This window comes from Pezoporus wallicus, unplaced genomic scaffold (assembly GCF_028554395.1).
Source record: "Pezoporus wallicus isolate ANWC-B61680 ecotype Strahan unplaced genomic scaffold, APGP_CSIRO_Pwel_v1 contig_6597, whole genome shotgun sequence".
Taxonomy (NCBI): domain Eukaryota; kingdom Metazoa; phylum Chordata; class Aves; order Psittaciformes; family Psittacidae; genus Pezoporus; species Pezoporus wallicus.
In genome coordinates, this window is record NW_026635331.1 from 401,689 (window position 1) to 417,641 (window position 15,953).

General features: G+C 41.1%; 1 protein-coding gene across 10 annotated transcripts; it reads left to right on the forward strand.

Moving 5' to 3' along the window:
• The first annotated feature begins 5,170 nt into the window (after window positions 1-5,170).
• Window positions 5,171-14,405, forward strand: SCOC (short coiled-coil protein). Of its 10 annotated transcripts, none has more exons than XM_057419150.1 (4): window positions 5,173-5,329; window positions 13,437-13,508; window positions 13,602-13,685; window positions 14,245-14,405. In XM_057419150.1, exons 1-4 carry the CDS (start codon window positions 5,266-5,268, stop codon window positions 14,385-14,387), a joined length of 363 nt encoding a protein of 120 aa, XP_057275133.1. In that variant the 5' UTR covers window positions 5,173-5,265; the 3' UTR covers window positions 14,388-14,405. The 10 variants fall into 10 exon arrangements, with proteins under 10 accessions (XP_057275155.1, XP_057275133.1, XP_057275147.1 ...); XM_057419141.1 differs by having other exon boundaries at window positions 5,189-5,329; window positions 13,434-13,508; XM_057419180.1 differs by lacking the exon at window positions 5,173-5,329 and adding an exon at window positions 12,747-12,864.
• Window positions 14,406-15,953: the final 1,548 nt, after the last annotated feature.

The window sequence follows — 15,953 nt, forward strand, 5'->3', positions numbered from 1 at the left end:
CCCAGTCACTAACTGGTTTTACAGGAATCATAACAGAATTAAACTTTAAGGAGTATTTGAAGTAGTCTGAAGCAGTAGATTTATTTCAGTTTTTTTAATTTAGCAGGCAAATGTTCTCTAAGTCTAGACAGATGCACAACAGGAAATCTGAGAGTAGAATGGACAAGTGTGAAGGAAAGTGGGTCTATTTTAAGACACGCATGCCAGATGTTATGAACAAGTCACTCATTTTCAGACAGCAGATCCACATTTTTGCAAAATTACTCATGTAGAAAAGAACAACATGCATGCATTTACGAAAATTAAATGTAATAAGTGAATGGACATGAATGCAAGTGGGCAGTTGTTGTGGATGGTTTCCAGGTGGCCAATTTTGGATGCAGCTTTAGAAGCAGCATCTGCAAATAATGCTGCTCATTCATGTAACACACCTTCAAACTGTATCTCAAAAATTTGCAAGACTCTCAGCATGGCTCTTAACTATCTTAAACTGGTAAGTGGTGAGTGAACAGGGAAGCGCGGGAAAGAGAACAAACACCTAGGAGACTTACTGACAAGTATAAATATACCTCAGTTTACAGGTTAAATCTGCAAATGACACATTTAATACACTTCTGTCACCATCTCAGTAAACTGTTGTTCTGCAAGTAGGTTACTGTCATAGGGTGTCAGTCAGACTAGCTTTGAACACCCTGTGAATTTGCCAGTACAATTACTGCTTTATTAGCATGCACTAAGCACGTGGCTCAGCTCCTTTCAGTCAAAGTTCATTAAAACAGAAATGCACTGGCAGCTGTCATTTCCTAACAAGGCACAGATTTTAAAATGCTGTATTTTACATACAGTGTGAAATTATACATTGGATGTGTTTTTATAATGTTTTGTAAAAGAAAAATAGTTCCCAATGCTTTGTTGTACGCTAGAAAGTACCAGTGAGTTTATACAAATGCATATTACCCAATTGTACAGCCTGAGCTGGATTCGCCTCTTTCCTCAGAGCTTATTGTCTTACTTATACTTACTATTGAAAAATACAAACCAAAGGAAATATTTTTGGTTTTGTTTTCAAATGTGCTGACTAAAAGAAGAAGGATACAGTATCTCCTAGGATGTAAACCATAGTTTTCCTGTGTCAGAATCCTTCAGTGGTTTACTTAATATACTGCATTGCTTACATCTTATACAATCACATTTGAAAGACTTGATTTCAAATTGGACTCTTGATCAAACCACTGTATAACAAAATCAGATGGATGCATTAAGACTGTACAGTACAACCTGATAACCTGATTGAACATCAGCCATTTCACCCATATTGCAACAAGGATTTAATATATCCAGAGTACCCTGCCTCTGCCTTCTCTGAAAGCAACAGAAACGTTCTTTTACTTGAGTGTTTCTGATTTTAAAAACCCTACCACTCTTCTATTATTGATTCTCAGAAAGTATCAGAGCAACAGAAGTTATCTCCATACGATTACACTTTGGAACAAAAAATGTCTCTCAGCTGACCAACCTCTCTTCCCTCTGGCCTTTCCAAGTTAGAAAAATGTTTGCAATGCAGCCACTGAAGAGTGTTTTCAAAAAGTACTGCAGCTGTGGACTTCCAGAGATAACAAATTCGCACTGTAACAGGAAACAAGGGAAGCAGGTGAAAAGGGCTGTTGAATGTTTTGATGCTGTAGCTCAGTTTGTAAGTGCAAAACTGAACCCTACAAAAAGAGGAGTGGTATTGAAGTCTGCCTCAACCACACTATAAACACTGTTAACTCTGTTGGCATAAATAGCAGTCATTGCACTTGCTGTGGTTTAGCTAAAACGTTCCATGCATCTGTACTTAACTCTGAGCCAACTTCCTTTTCAGGTTACTATTAAATCATTTTAATTAGGAAATAGTTACATGGTACTTTCAGTAACAAAAATGTGAACCTATTATCAGGCAGACTTAGCTATGGTGTTTTAAATCTAAGCCTCTAAACCCTCCTGTAATGTCACACATAACACAAAGTTGCCTGCCCAACTACGAAATCCTGAGCTTGGAGAAGCATTTCAGTACCAAACCTGAAGACACTCTGCATTAATCCCCTGCATTAATGACCATCATAACCAGAGAGTGATTTGGTAACATGTTTGTTATCAATACTCATCAAAACTGGGCTAGCTACATGGCTACATCAACTGATACTACTCCTATAAAGTCAACAAAAGGCTCACAGGAGCGGCTATAGGAGAGGCTGTCTCACACCTGTCCTTCCCTCAAACCTCTGCTAGTTTATGCCACCTACATTAAAAGGCAGCCAGAGAGCTGGTAGGTAATCCACCACCTCTGCTTAACTTCGTAATGAAACCCTCAGAAAGATGAACTGATATTTTATAACCAAATTAACTTTTGCATTCATGTCCATTACTCCAGTGAAAATAATTCACACATGGAAATAGCTGAACTCCTCATGCTCTGACAGTTAATTCCATTACACAGCTTTCTTTTAAGCTGGTCAGAGCTCCTCTGTCTGCTGCTGCTCCTTCACGTTCTTCCTTACAAAACAAACATGGTGGCAGCAAGAAATCAATACTTCTGCTTTACATTTTCATGTCATCTCCTATTGAAAGACCTTCATCACTAATAAAATACCAGGCCACAAACAAAGAAAATGTTTCTCACTACATCACTCACAAAAAGAAACAAGCTACAGATATAATTCTACAGTGTTTTTGAAATTAGGAACTCAGGTGTATGCTTAAACATGAAGAATCTTCTGGACAAGAATGAAAGAAGATCATGTCTCCAGAGTCCTTAGTTAAGCCCCATCCCTCTCCCTGTTGGTAAATGAGTCTCCATGTCTACAAATGAGTTGTGTAGATCTCCCACAAACCTGACTGACTCCCAGGTCCTCCTGAAAAGCAAAGGCCTTCTGTAAATGAGTGCAGCTCCAGAGTCCCACCTTGGTGTTTGTTTATATGCACATGCATACAACTAGGTACAAACACCAAACACATTCATCTGCACTTTTCACTCTCTCCTTCAGAGGCAGAGGCACTGATGGAGGAAACAAAGCAAGCAATTGATCCAAATGACTTTTCCAAGAGATCTTTGATGAGCTCTGAAACACTTGCAGCACAGCCTTATTTTTGAGTCTTGGAGCCTTAACTCCAGAGGTAACCTGCTCTTTGGTGCCACATGGAATGCAAAGTGCTTGGCACAAGGGCAAGAGTTTGCCTTCGTTACGTTGCAGGGATAGGTACACCTCATATGAGCCAGTGAAACTCCTCCTTCAACCATATTCTCCTTCTCCCTGAGGAGTCTTTCTTACTAGCCTTTATTAAAATACAGCTCTTATTTTGCACCACTTTCACTAATGGCTTTGATCCAAACATGAATAACAACTGCACAACATCCATGTTCACTAAGCTACTGTGAGAGTCTGTCTAAAACCAGCTAATAATTTACATGGAAAATGTATCTACCAGAGGGAGTCCACACGGCCAATATAATAGGACAATACTGACACAGGCTAGAGGAGTTAATTAAACCTTTTATATGAGGCCTACAGAGTTCAGACACAATACAACCCTGAATTCCACAACTGTACGATTTTACAAAATTCAAAGGTAACAATTACATTTATTTTTAAGATCTGCCCTTCCAAACTGACTTGTTGAAATGCTTTTACTGTATACAGCATGTCTGAGAACAGTGCAAGACATAATAAAGACAAAAGATCAGAAAGTTTTCTATCTTTATTATTATCATCATGAGAGCTTTGAAGCACGCTGCTGCACCACCGAAAGGAGGAAAAAAACCCAGCTGATCCAGATCACCCCTTGTGATACTCCAGGATTCAGAATGAAGTCAGTAGGTCTCTTTACATAGACTACTCAAGACCAGTAAGGCAAATTCTGAACTGATTCTGACCAATGTGAAGCAGAAAGGAGTAACTATCAACACAATTCTGAAAATGCAAGATGTGCTTGGTTTTCAGTAAGCTCTGAAGGCAGCCATCAGTAACTTCACTGACACCAACAAAAAAGCTTAAGTAAAGCCAAGTAGTGAAAGAATCAGAAGAAAAAACTAAATAGCAGCACTGTAGTTACACTGTAATAACATTTCTGTAAGCTGCACCGATTCTGATGCTTAGCGTCTTAGGCCCTTTGTCCTGCAAGTTGCACACATTCACCTTTGTACCTGGAAGCTGTCTCAGGAGTCCAAATCAAGATTATGTCTAAAAGTGTGAGAGGCAAACTGTAAATTCTGAGAACGCTCTCATTCTGTATTTGGATAGTGCTTCACAAAACCAAGACTAAATTTTTAATGAGGCTTCAGAGAGATTCCTAATTACAATTAAGAAAAGTTATCAACATCCTAAGCTGTCAGCCTTTCTCTGAATACAAATTAAAAGGCAGGTAGATTCTGAACATGCAACCCCCCTGAAAATGAAGTGGTTCCTATTCACTATACTGTCCTTAATCAAGCCAAGTCCATTTATAGTTTTAAATTAATTGCAAGAAAACTCCATTGTACTCCATTCCAGGAGTACAAAAGAAAGCTATTTCCAAAGAGGTAAGTAGTTTATGGTGAACTTCTAGTTTATAAGTTCAAACTATGTCAAATTTTCTTTAAGAAGCAAAACTAAAAGGCTGAAGTGGGGTTTTCTTTGAACTTGATTTCTCTTCCTGCCTCCCATCTACTACCACAGGATGTCACACACTCACTTATGTAACTTCACTCATTTACATTACCTGACTGGTTTTGATGCAACTGTTCATGCAAGTAAAATGATTCACATTCTTAAGTATTTGAAGATTGCATTTTAGATGTAATTCTTTTCCCAAATCTGTCCATTGAATCTGTTTGGACTGTAAGTAACATTTTTTGAAGACTTTAAGTTACTTTCCCTCTTCTATTTATCAAACAAACCCTCCAACAAACCCCCATACACAGCCCTAGAGAATATAAGAACAAGAAAACAGCTACCAGGTGAACACACAGTTCTTCCACAGAAGGAGCCTGCCATAACAGTGTTTGCTCAGCACGTATCTGGTGAAGCAGTTAGAAACCTTCTAGCTTAACTATTTCCGGGAAAGAGCTCAAGGTTCAGGCGGTACACCACACAGAGTAGGATGTGTGTAGCTGCCAGCAGTGCGCAATAACACCTGTGTGCTGGACTCATTAAAGATTCAACCAGAGCAGTCACGTGTACACTGGAAAATGGCTGACAACTGCCATGCCTAATGCATGTCTCCAGAACATTGAGATAAGAAAGTAAAATGGAGTTACCTTTGGATGAGGAGGATGGCACCTTCACCATCATTTCTTTGGCAGATGATTCAGGTAAGAAACTACAGTAATCTACTGATACAATACCAGTTCCACAGGGTGAATACTAGTACTGGAGTACTGGGGGAGCACACAAATCTGTAGATCCTGATTATCAGGTGCATTGGAGTTTTAGATAATGCGCTCAAGTAAACTTTTCTAGTTGTAGAGTTGAATAAGCCTTGTGATTAGTTGAGAACTGAGATTTTGGGGGTACGGAGCATACAACAGTTTTCACATGGTAGCATACGGTAATACACATTTGAGCACATATAGCCTATCACTGTTTAGAATGAAAAAGTTACAGAAATGTTAACTCAGGAGTTACTACTGTCAAAGAAAATACAGATATTGCTGGCTTTTCCTCCTAAATATGAGATGATAATCTTTGACATACAGCAGTGAGAGCTCACAAGAAGTGATGGAAATTAATCGGTAATGGAAATAATCTGATCCATTTAAATCCCCACTATTAAGCATTTAATTCTTTTAAAAGAAACTGAAAAAACAAAGACTGCCCTCTCCCTCTCCATCCCACCCTTCTATCTTATGGAATAAAAATTATTTGGAATGAGAAGGAATATAGTTCTACATACTGGAAGAATAAAGTGAGTTAATATGAATTGATAATAAATTATTTAGAAAGGTGTGGCTAGAGTATCAACTTGACCATGTCATCGTGGCTGCTGTAGAGCTGTGCTAATTTACACTACCTAGGAATCTGGATTACTTATTAATGAATAATGCAAGTCCTATTCTTCCCCTCCACCCACTTTTTTTCAGTCTCCTATATAAAAAAAAAATCCCCAAACAACAAAACCAAACCAATCAAAAAAAAAAAACCAAAAAAAAACCAAAAACCCAAAACAAACAAACAAACAAACAAAAGCCCCCCATGGAGTTGATCTTATTTTTAGAAAACAACTCTCTAGAAATCAGTGTGATGGTGCTAAACTAGAGGTTTGAATGCACTTTCTTTATATGGTATATAGCTTGAAGACATCAAGACGTGGTTGTCCCAGACTATTCACATGATGATAACCTGGCAGAGTTTGGTCCAAGATGTGCAGTAATGAAAGTCTCTCTTGGCTGTGAATCCCACTCTTTCCCTGAAGCATGGTGTAGAACAGTAAGGGAACTTTTTCATGACTTACTGCACAGCTGGTAACATGGCAAGAAACAGATGAGGAGCAGCATACAGCAGCAAGATTGTCTGGTCTTTGCTGAGCATGCAGAAGTAGCTGAGTTAGGGATGACTTCATAATACTGGATGTGTTTGAATCTGCCCTGTCTCACGGATGAGCATTTTTGATACATTGCTTTCTTAGTCTTTCAGAATACGTAAGACTCTTTCTTTAGAAGGCAAACACCCACTAGCCTCCTATATTGCTAACCTCAGCACCCTCACAGCTTGGAACATATTAATACACATGAGAAAACAGAGGCAGAAAGTTCAAACTCTCTTGTTCAAGTACCAGCTGACACTGGATACTCAAGTCAACCCAGGCATTCAGGGCTTAATACTCACTTGACAGATGTCACTGGTATAAAAGTAGCTGCTCAGCAACAGTGCAAATAAGACTCTACTGCACGTCAGAAACTGAGCACTTAAAATTTACTAGACTCTTGACTGCAATAACACACCCAAAGTCAAAGAAAGATCATCTTCACAACACAAAGACGACCATACACAAGGCTTCTTTATGCAAGATCTGCTACCAAAACCAGAGCTTTTCCCCTAGTAGCGAAGAGGTGGGGGCAGTCACTCAAAAGTAGACAGATAACTTCAGAGTAACTGCAAATAAGTTACATTTTCAGGCAGCTTTTAGCTTGAAGGCATAGAGGGAGAAGACAGTAAGACTCCTGGTGATCATGATAACTCTGGTCCATTCCTTCTGCCAGAGGACAACACCTGGAGGCTAGAGAGAAAGGTGTGAGAAAATTCCTAACCTAGAAAAGGAAGAGACTATCATATACTTTGTAGGAAACAGTCTTCCTTACCACTCCCAGTTAAGTTAAGACTAGCTACAGTAACTCGGAACAGAAGTTAAACAAAAGTTAGCACAGAAGCTCACAAACAGAATGGGCCTTACAGCTTTAACTGTAAAGCTGGAGAAGAGCATCAGCTCCGGAAGAGCAGGGAGGACAAAAGTTTTACATGGTGAGAGATAAAAGATTCCTTAGGATGAACAACAGCAAGCTCAAGCAAGGAATAAGGAAACTAGACTTGCAATACAGAGATGATAAGCACACTTTGGCTGAGGATGATCTGATGTTTTAAAACAAGTGTTCTGTAATTAAATGTTAAGTAGTATCACAAAGATGCTCTGGTTTTAAGGAACTCAAGTATTTCTATAATTGCATAAGGCCTGCCCCCATTTCTTAAAACATACTGCAAAAGATACTAAACAGACAAGTAGAACAATGTGCTAGGTACGTACAATCTGAAGCATAATCAGGATACAGCCTTCATGTCAAAGTTTCTTTAGTAGAGTGAAAAGCTATTGTGGCAAAACAACAGGGGTTGCTGAGGCTGATTAGCTGAGTGCAATGCATGAATATTTAATAGCCATTGCTCTTTCAAAACAGCAGCATTTCTCTACTGGTTAAATACACAAATATTAAAAATAAATCAAGATGGACACAAAATGGTAGCAAGGTAGAAACTTCTCAATAAGTATTTTAATAGCAATATCAAAAGCGAATGAAGGAAAGCATTCATTAACAGCATTTGTGACCATATTTTCACCTGTAATGGAAGAAATACCTTTTCATTTAGAAACTCAAGGACCTGATAAAGTTCCCTCAAAAAAGGATTTAAACAAAATCACAGAGGAAATTAAACCAAAAGTAAAGCAAACCAGTGAGATGATGCCCAAGAGCTGGAAAAAATTCTTATTGTTCCTCTGATCAATGCTGTATAAGTAAATCAAGGCTCTCTTTGCTCACTGCAAAGAACCTCTTACTCTTTTCAAATATGCTTTACAGAAAGCCAACATTAAGGATTACATTTCTCATGTAAAACCCTCCTTTTAAAAGACAGATACAAACCCCTAAAGGTTTAAGCCTAACTTACAGAAAGGCAAAACAGCTTTTCATCTCATTAAGCTACCAGTAAAGCTTTATGGAATCTCACCAAAGGTCCTTCCACAAAATCTGGTGGCAAACCTAGAGGTGATGATTACAAGCAGGATCAAACTTTTCACAGGCCAACATCATGCCATATATATATTGGTATTCACTTACCAGTATTTTTCCCCAGCTGAATGCTCCCAGTTTACGTCACCTGATGAGGTCCCATTTCCATTCAGGAACCCAGGCACCACCAAAGCACATGCAATAAGTAAGGATGCAGACAACAGATAGATAGACCAATGTAAACCAAGATAGCTGTTCAATTTGTAGAATTTGATTTGGTTGGGAAAAAGTGCAAACTAAGAACTACTCAAATTCTGCATTTTACAAATTCTGCATTTGTCAGCAGTCTGTAATTGTAAATTAGGATGCCCAAGGATGTCCACAAGGCTACAAAAGCCTTCTGAGGTTACTCAAGAAAGAGTAACAAGAAACGCAAAGAATTCTGGTGTAAAGCAACACTAGTTTAAAAAAACCTTCTCAGGGTCTGTCATTTCTGCAGAGAAACAAAATTATAAAGATTTGCTATAAAGGGTCTTGAGTTAGTATTACAAGGAAAAATAATTAAGCCATTTGTATTCCTTTTTGTCTTTTTCTTTATGACAATAATTAAAGGAGAAAACAGTACAGTTCAAATAGCAAACTCATCTCAGAAATATGTACAATATGTTATTCTGTTAGCGAAAAGAAGAATACATTTCTATTCTGGTGCTGAACAGTGAAGCCTCTGTCACCAGTCAGCTCATGTAGGCGACTCTTAACGCCTGTAACCTTGCCAAAAAGAAAGTGAAAGGCTTATTGGTTTGACTTTGTACCATGGAAAAAACCAGGATGTACACCAGAGGTTTAGGAGCAAAATGTCTGAAAACCTTTGGCATTAACTGCAGTGACTTAGAATCTGAGTCCAGAGCAATAAAATTCTCTCCTGCAGTTTTGTACCTGTACACATATGCATTCAGGTAAACTATTAACGATACTTTATATCCTAGGAAGGTTGTTGCTGTTTTAAACAAAAAATGCTCTTTCAGTGAAACTGTATAAATGAATTCCTTTTGCCAGCAACATCAGCTAGAGAATCCTCTTATTTCTTAAGTAGTAAACAGTCACATAGCCATGCTAATTCGCTCACACTTACATGTTATTAGTATTCAGCACATTAATTTTACCCCTCCCAGTGAGTAAGGAAACCACAGAGAAGCAAATGCTGCCAGACTCCTATCAAACCAAAAACAGCTCCTGGAAATAACCCCCAGACAAGACCTGCCACGCTAACAACTTACAGAACACAGAAATGACACTTTCTAACACAAGGGTTAACAGAAAACCCTACAGGCTCATAAAAACAAGAATTGTTATAAAATGGCTTGAATTGGCCATCTCCAGCCAAAGGGGACACCAAGCACACCCCTACAATGCAAGATAGTCTTTGGTTACTCTACACACATGCACAGGCATTGTATGAGATCCAATACCGTAGAATCCTAGACTGGTTTGGGTCGGAAGGGACCTTAAAGCTCATTCAGTTCCAACCCCCCCGCCATGGGCTGGAACACCTTTGACTAGACCAGGTTGCTCCAAGCTCTGTCCAACCTGGCCTTAAACACTGCCAGGGATGGGGCAGCCACAACTTCTCTGGGCAACCTGTGCCACTGTCTCACCACCCTCATAGTGAAGAACTTTCTAATATCTAATCTAAATCTCTTTCAGTTTAAAGCCACTTCCCCTTGTCCTACCGCTACGTGCCCTTGGAAAGAGTATACGTCTGAGTATACCGCAGTACGAACCTAAGGGAGCATTTATGCAAATGTTTAACACTAACCCAGTAACACTGCAGACTAAAGACACCATCTGCTCTCTGCTGACAGCACCTCTGCACTGCTAACAGCAAAGGCTCAGATAAAGACAACATTCTCAAAAGGAAAACCAAAAAGCCTCTTACACATGTTAACTTCTGAAAAGGAGTTTCAGCCTGGTGTTCATGCTCAGAGTTAATGAAGGAAAATACTACAGTCAGAAAACTGCAACCATGCAAAGTAGAATGAACCCTCAACAGTATACGTACTGAAATAGAAACAGTAGGTAAACCAGCAACTCTTGGAATTACTCCTCTGTTTTAGCTACAACAGAATAGGAGCCAATCAGTGTGGTTTCCATTCTGTCCCATAATTTAATGTAAAGGAATTTCCCACTTTGCTCATTTGGAAGGGTTTAGACAACAAACTGCAAATGTAATGCAGTGAGCAAGGTGGAATTCCTACTGCAGAGAGGTGCAGTTCTCCAAGATGAGCCTGCAGAATTCACACACACACCTTCCTTACAGTATAAACCACAGCAAGCTCTTCACCACGTACCCACCTACAGATTCTGGCCATGTTTTTCATCTGCAATCAAAGTGCTGGAGACTGTCTTGCTAGAAAGAATTAAGAGAACCTGTTGAATGCCAGGCTTGCCACACAGAAAATACAGCAAGCAAAATACTAACAGGGTGAGAAGCACCCATCATTTTAGAAGCAGCAATCCAGAAGAGTTACTAACGAGCTCCTAAAGCCCAGCCACCACCTGAGAGGACTGCTTGCAGGGTTAAAAATGCCTTTTGTAGAGAAGGTGATATACTTCTAAATAAACCAGCTAATGGAACTGAAAACAACAGAATCATACAGTGCAAACAGACTGCAGGACTCTAATTAGAATACATTCTCATAATTTGAGCAGCATTCAGTCTAATCAGAATTTATCCAATTGTGAGGTTAAAAAAGTTATTACCATGATGTTAATAATATTGTGGAGACACCCAGAAGATGTAGATACCAGAAATACATACTGTCCGAAGTGTATTTAAAAATACAGTAGAGGGCACACTTCCCAAACGTTTTTATCCTCCTGATTTATCCACACAGCATCAAGTCATTTATCTGTAAGTCATTTATATCATTGAATGGTTTGGGTTTGAAGGGAACTTAAAGATCATCTAGTATTCCTGCAACATACAGGTATGATATGGATATATTTCACTGCAAAATGGTTCAAGCTACACAGTACCTATTAAGATATTACAGGTTGTGCAGTGCAGTTACTTCAGTAAAGCCACTAAAATTAGCTTATGTCCTGCATGTTGTCTTTACTGTTGCTGACAGACTGCCCTACAGGGTCTGAAGGGAGCACAGGGGTTATTCTCTCCAGGAAACCCATACACAGAAATAGTCGTGTTGGTTTGGAGCTACTGTTGCTACTAGGTGAGAGCAACTATGTGAAGTTACTTAGGTTTGTGTGTGATGTGGACTCTAATGCTGCCCAGGGGGGTTGTGGAGTCTCCTACATTGGAGATAATTCAGGGCCCGCCTGGACAAGCTCCTGTGTGATGTACTCTAGGTTACCCTGCTCTTGCAGGAGGGTTGGACTAGATGATCTTTTGATGTCCCTTCCAACCCTTGGGATTCTGTGATCCAGGAGCAGGGAGCTAAATCAGAGGTTTCTTGGTCTGGACACTGTTGTGCAAAAAGACTTATCAACCTGCCACACCGGAATGGACCCGGCCACGTTTACACAGCGCTGAACTAGAGTGTATAAATGCTGCTAGACTCCATCTGGGAGGCTGCCTTCTCCACATACGAGCAGCCTGCAGTTAACTGCGGCCTCACACGTACTTGGTTTTCTCTAGCATTCCTCAGGCTTTGCCAGCCTACCTACACTTGGAGGAGTTACACACTGAGGAACAGGTACCTGCCTTTCCTCAGTTTCTTCTGAGCACAGCAGCGTCCAAACACCAGCTGCACACCACCGTTCTGGACAGGGGCACAAAAATAAGGTGTCAGAAAAACGTTTATATTAATTTAGTTGTGTACTCACACGTTGCTTCCATTATTTTATCTGCAACTCAGTGGTATTTAACGGGCAAGTCCTGCCAACGATGAAGAACGCCCATGAGGAGGCTGAGGCGCGACTAACTCTCCCAGGCACCAGGGGGCGCCGTCGCTCCACGCCCCTCAGCAGGGGGCGGGTAGGAGGCGGTGTCAAGCCCTGCCATTACGTGAGGGGGTGGGAGCATCTTCCAGCCTCTGCGCTGCACCGCCCCGCCCCGCCCCGCCCCGCTGGAGAGTACCGGCCGTGAGGATAGCGGCGGAACGGCAAGGGCCTCGCCGGCCAGGAGGGGAAGGGGGAGGCTGGGAGGGAGTAGCCGGGACACCCGCCCCACAGACGGCGCTGAGGGGCGGCCCGCAGGGCTCCTCCCTTCTGTCAGTGAGGCGCCGAGTCCCTGCCCCTCCTCCCTGCCGCGCAGCTCCCATTGGCTGGCGCGGGAGCGGCCGTGTGCGCGCGCAGGGCCAGCCGCCGGGGTGCGGGCGGCGCAGGCGCGGCGGGAGGCGCACAGCTGCGGCCGGGCCGGGGCCAGGGCGCAGCCCGCTGGGAGGCAGCGGCAGGTGAGAAGCGGGGCGGGCCCGGGTGCCCGCGGGGAGGATGCTCCGAGCCGCGGGGTGCTTTGTGGGCAGTGCTGCCGCTCCCCCGTCCAGCGGGCCCCAGCGCTGCCGCTAGCCGTTCGCGCCCCGCGCTCTAGCGAAGGGCAGGGCTGCGGATGAAGCGCAAGGGGCCCGCGTCCTGCAGGCCCGGTCTCCGCGACACGGCTGACTGTGACAACGGGGATGGACGGGGGTGGGGGTGGTGAAGGGGCTCTCCTGCTCCTGTGCTTCTTTAACGGCCAATTCCAGAAAGATCGGTGCCGGGAAAATGGCAATCACATCATTAAAACACAGGGTTAGCGATGCACTAGAGTGAACAGTGATTGTGTGAACTGAACCACAGCTACTTCAAGAATTATATACCACATAAGGCTCAAGGGAAAATAATCAAAAAATGTTAAAAGATGTTCTGGTTTAGGGTTAAGTGGTAGCTTTTCAACACCAGTTAGAAAAATGCATGGAAAAATACAAATATAAAGGCAGGTCCATTAACGGTTGCATCAGTGTTATTTTTATTTTTTTTTTCCTTTAAGCAGAGCATCTCTCAAGAATACCCCCTTCAAAGGTGGAAAGAGGCCACACTACAATGATGAATGCCGACATGGATGGTATCTTACTGCTTTTCTGTATTATTTTTTCTATTTAATATTCATTTCCAGCTGTTACAGAGGTTGCACTAAAACCCATATGATTTATTGCAGCGGTTGAGGCTGAAAATCAGGTGGAATTAGAAGAGAAAACACGCCTTATTAATCAAGTGTTGGAACTGCAGCACACACTTGAAGGTTAGCAGTTTGACGTATGAGATTTTTCACAAACACACACTAATAAGCAAGAGACGAGAATGTTGGTTTTCTTGCTCTACCTTAGCCAGAGTGCCCAGAAGTATGTTGGTTGCCCAGGTACATGAGCAAGGTCTCAGAAATACTTTATTTTTTTTTTTCCTCTCGTTATGCAATATAACATTTGCTCAACTCCTGTAATCCAGAAGCAGAAGGGGTGATAGAGTTAAATGTGCCCAAGCTCCTTAGCTGACAAACATCTCTAAGTCTGCTTCTACCTGTACTGTTGTGTCCAGGTAGTTTAGTTTGCAACAGCTTAATTCAGAAATTGAAGAGAATAATAAAAGTACAGATGAGCAGTTAGCTTGTGTATCAAGTTTGTCACCATACTGGACTACAAAATGATACAGAAGAAACGGGCTTCAGCCAAAATTTGCAAGTAACACAACCTTATGGTAATGTTTCCCACAGTTAAAACTATTCACAGTTTATGCAGGCACATAGGACATACTTATTGTATACAACAGTGTCTGATATGTTTCTTATAATATCACCTTTGCAGATCTCTCAGCACGAGTAGATGCTGTTAAGGAAGAAAACTTGAAACTGAAATCAGAAAACCAAGTTCTTGGACAGTATATAGAAAATCTGATGTCAGCCTCTAGTGTTTTCCAAACAACTGACACAAAAAGCAAAAGGAAGTAAGGGTTGACTCACAGATGATGTCATTGTATTGCTGCTGTCTTTTTTTGTTTTGTTTTAATTGGCATAGGCTACATGAGCTAAAATACCTTAGTTTGTGGCTTTACTGGATACCTGAAGATGAAAAGCTCTGGTGATAAAACACAATGAAGAACATTATCATGAACAAGAGAGATAAGTTTGTAGTATTAAGATTAAGCAAATTGCACATGTAGTATAGAGACTTACTAAACTTTTGTATTTGTTTTAAAAATGAGCATATCTTGTTAACAACTGGATTCAGTTTGTCAGGTTAAACAGAAGTCTGCTGGCACTCTTTGAAGTCTTAGGGTAGTATTCTCAACTAGCAAGATAGTACAGTTATATTGTGTTGAAACCTTACTTGATAAAAATGTTCGAAGTCTCATTGCATCACCTTTTCCACCTTAAATATATTACAGCTTAGATCTGCAAAGCAATTTTAAACAAAAATCTAGAAACCAGCTAAGAATTTCTGTGAAGGAATACCAGAATGACATTGTTTGCAGGGCTTGTGTACAGAAAAACACTTAAGATTTTTTTGCAAAGGGGGAGGGTAAGAGAAGAGTAACAAGGATAAGCAACTTAAATCAGGGAAATACCAAACTGAGGCAGCATCAGAGCATTTGTAGTTTGCAAGATGCACACTTCAAAGCATTTTCAGTTTCCTGTTTCCACAAAGAATGATCAGTCACAGCATCATGATCCTCCTGAAGACTTTTAGTTGTGTGATGAAGAGTTAGATAAAAATCTAGGTAATATACCTTACAGAAACAGATGGTCAACAACTGCAGAACAATCTGCAGTGAGGAACCAAGCACAAGTCTGTCCTTCCCACCTTTTACCTTCCTTCTGAAGTGCCAAACTTGTCTTTGCTTCAGGCCTTAGAGCAACTGTTTTCCTGCCCCAGAGCCTGAGCTTGTGAAGTACCTTTCAAGGCAAAGCACAGAAACAGGTATCTTAAGGCGGAAGACTGCAGTGGAAGAAAGGTGGCTTTTGCTGCTCAGATTTGTGCTGCTCTGAGCAAAGCCTAGTGTCAAGGTGCCCTGTTTTTTTACTGGCTTGCCAGTTTGTTAATAGGTTTGTCAGAGGAGCTCAGCCCAGGTTGTGGGTCTGAACATTTCTCATAGAAGCAGTACATCTAGCATAATCAGTATTAACAGAGAGAGAGACTGAAAAACAATGTACATTTTAGCAGTACTCAGTTGCGCATTTCATCTTGCGATACAGCAGCATTGTAGACCTTACTTACAGGAGTAACGTAGAACTGAGCTCTGACTCTTCAGTACTAAAGCTGTTGTACTTTCAACAAAAGAAAACCACTAGTTAAAGGATCTCTTCAACCTTGTTGTGATGAATTCTATGAAATAAAGCTGCAGGAATGGAATTAGTAGGTCTAATAGTAGAATAAATCCCTCTCAAACCCAAAGTTTCTAAGCACTGCTGTGTGTCAAGTGTAAGCTGACATTGTGATGTTTCCCCCCTCCCAAAGGGGGGGTTTCCCATTTCTCCCTATTTAAGATGGCTGTACAGCACTCAGAGTGTCAGCAA

Excerpts from the sequence above, each read along its gene's own strand:
- SCOC (XM_057419134.1), top strand. The coding sequence starts at position 13,084 with ATGGACGGGGGTGGGGGTGGTGAAGGGGCTCTCCTGCTCCTGTGCTTC. Across the intron at positions 13,196-13,436 it reads TCACATCATTAAAACACAGG|AGCATCTCTCAAGAATACCC; the intron begins GTTAGCGATGCA and ends TCCTTTAAGCAG. Across the intron at positions 13,509-13,601 it reads GATGAATGCCGACATGGATG|CGGTTGAGGCTGAAAATCAG; the intron begins GTATCTTACTGC and ends GATTTATTGCAG.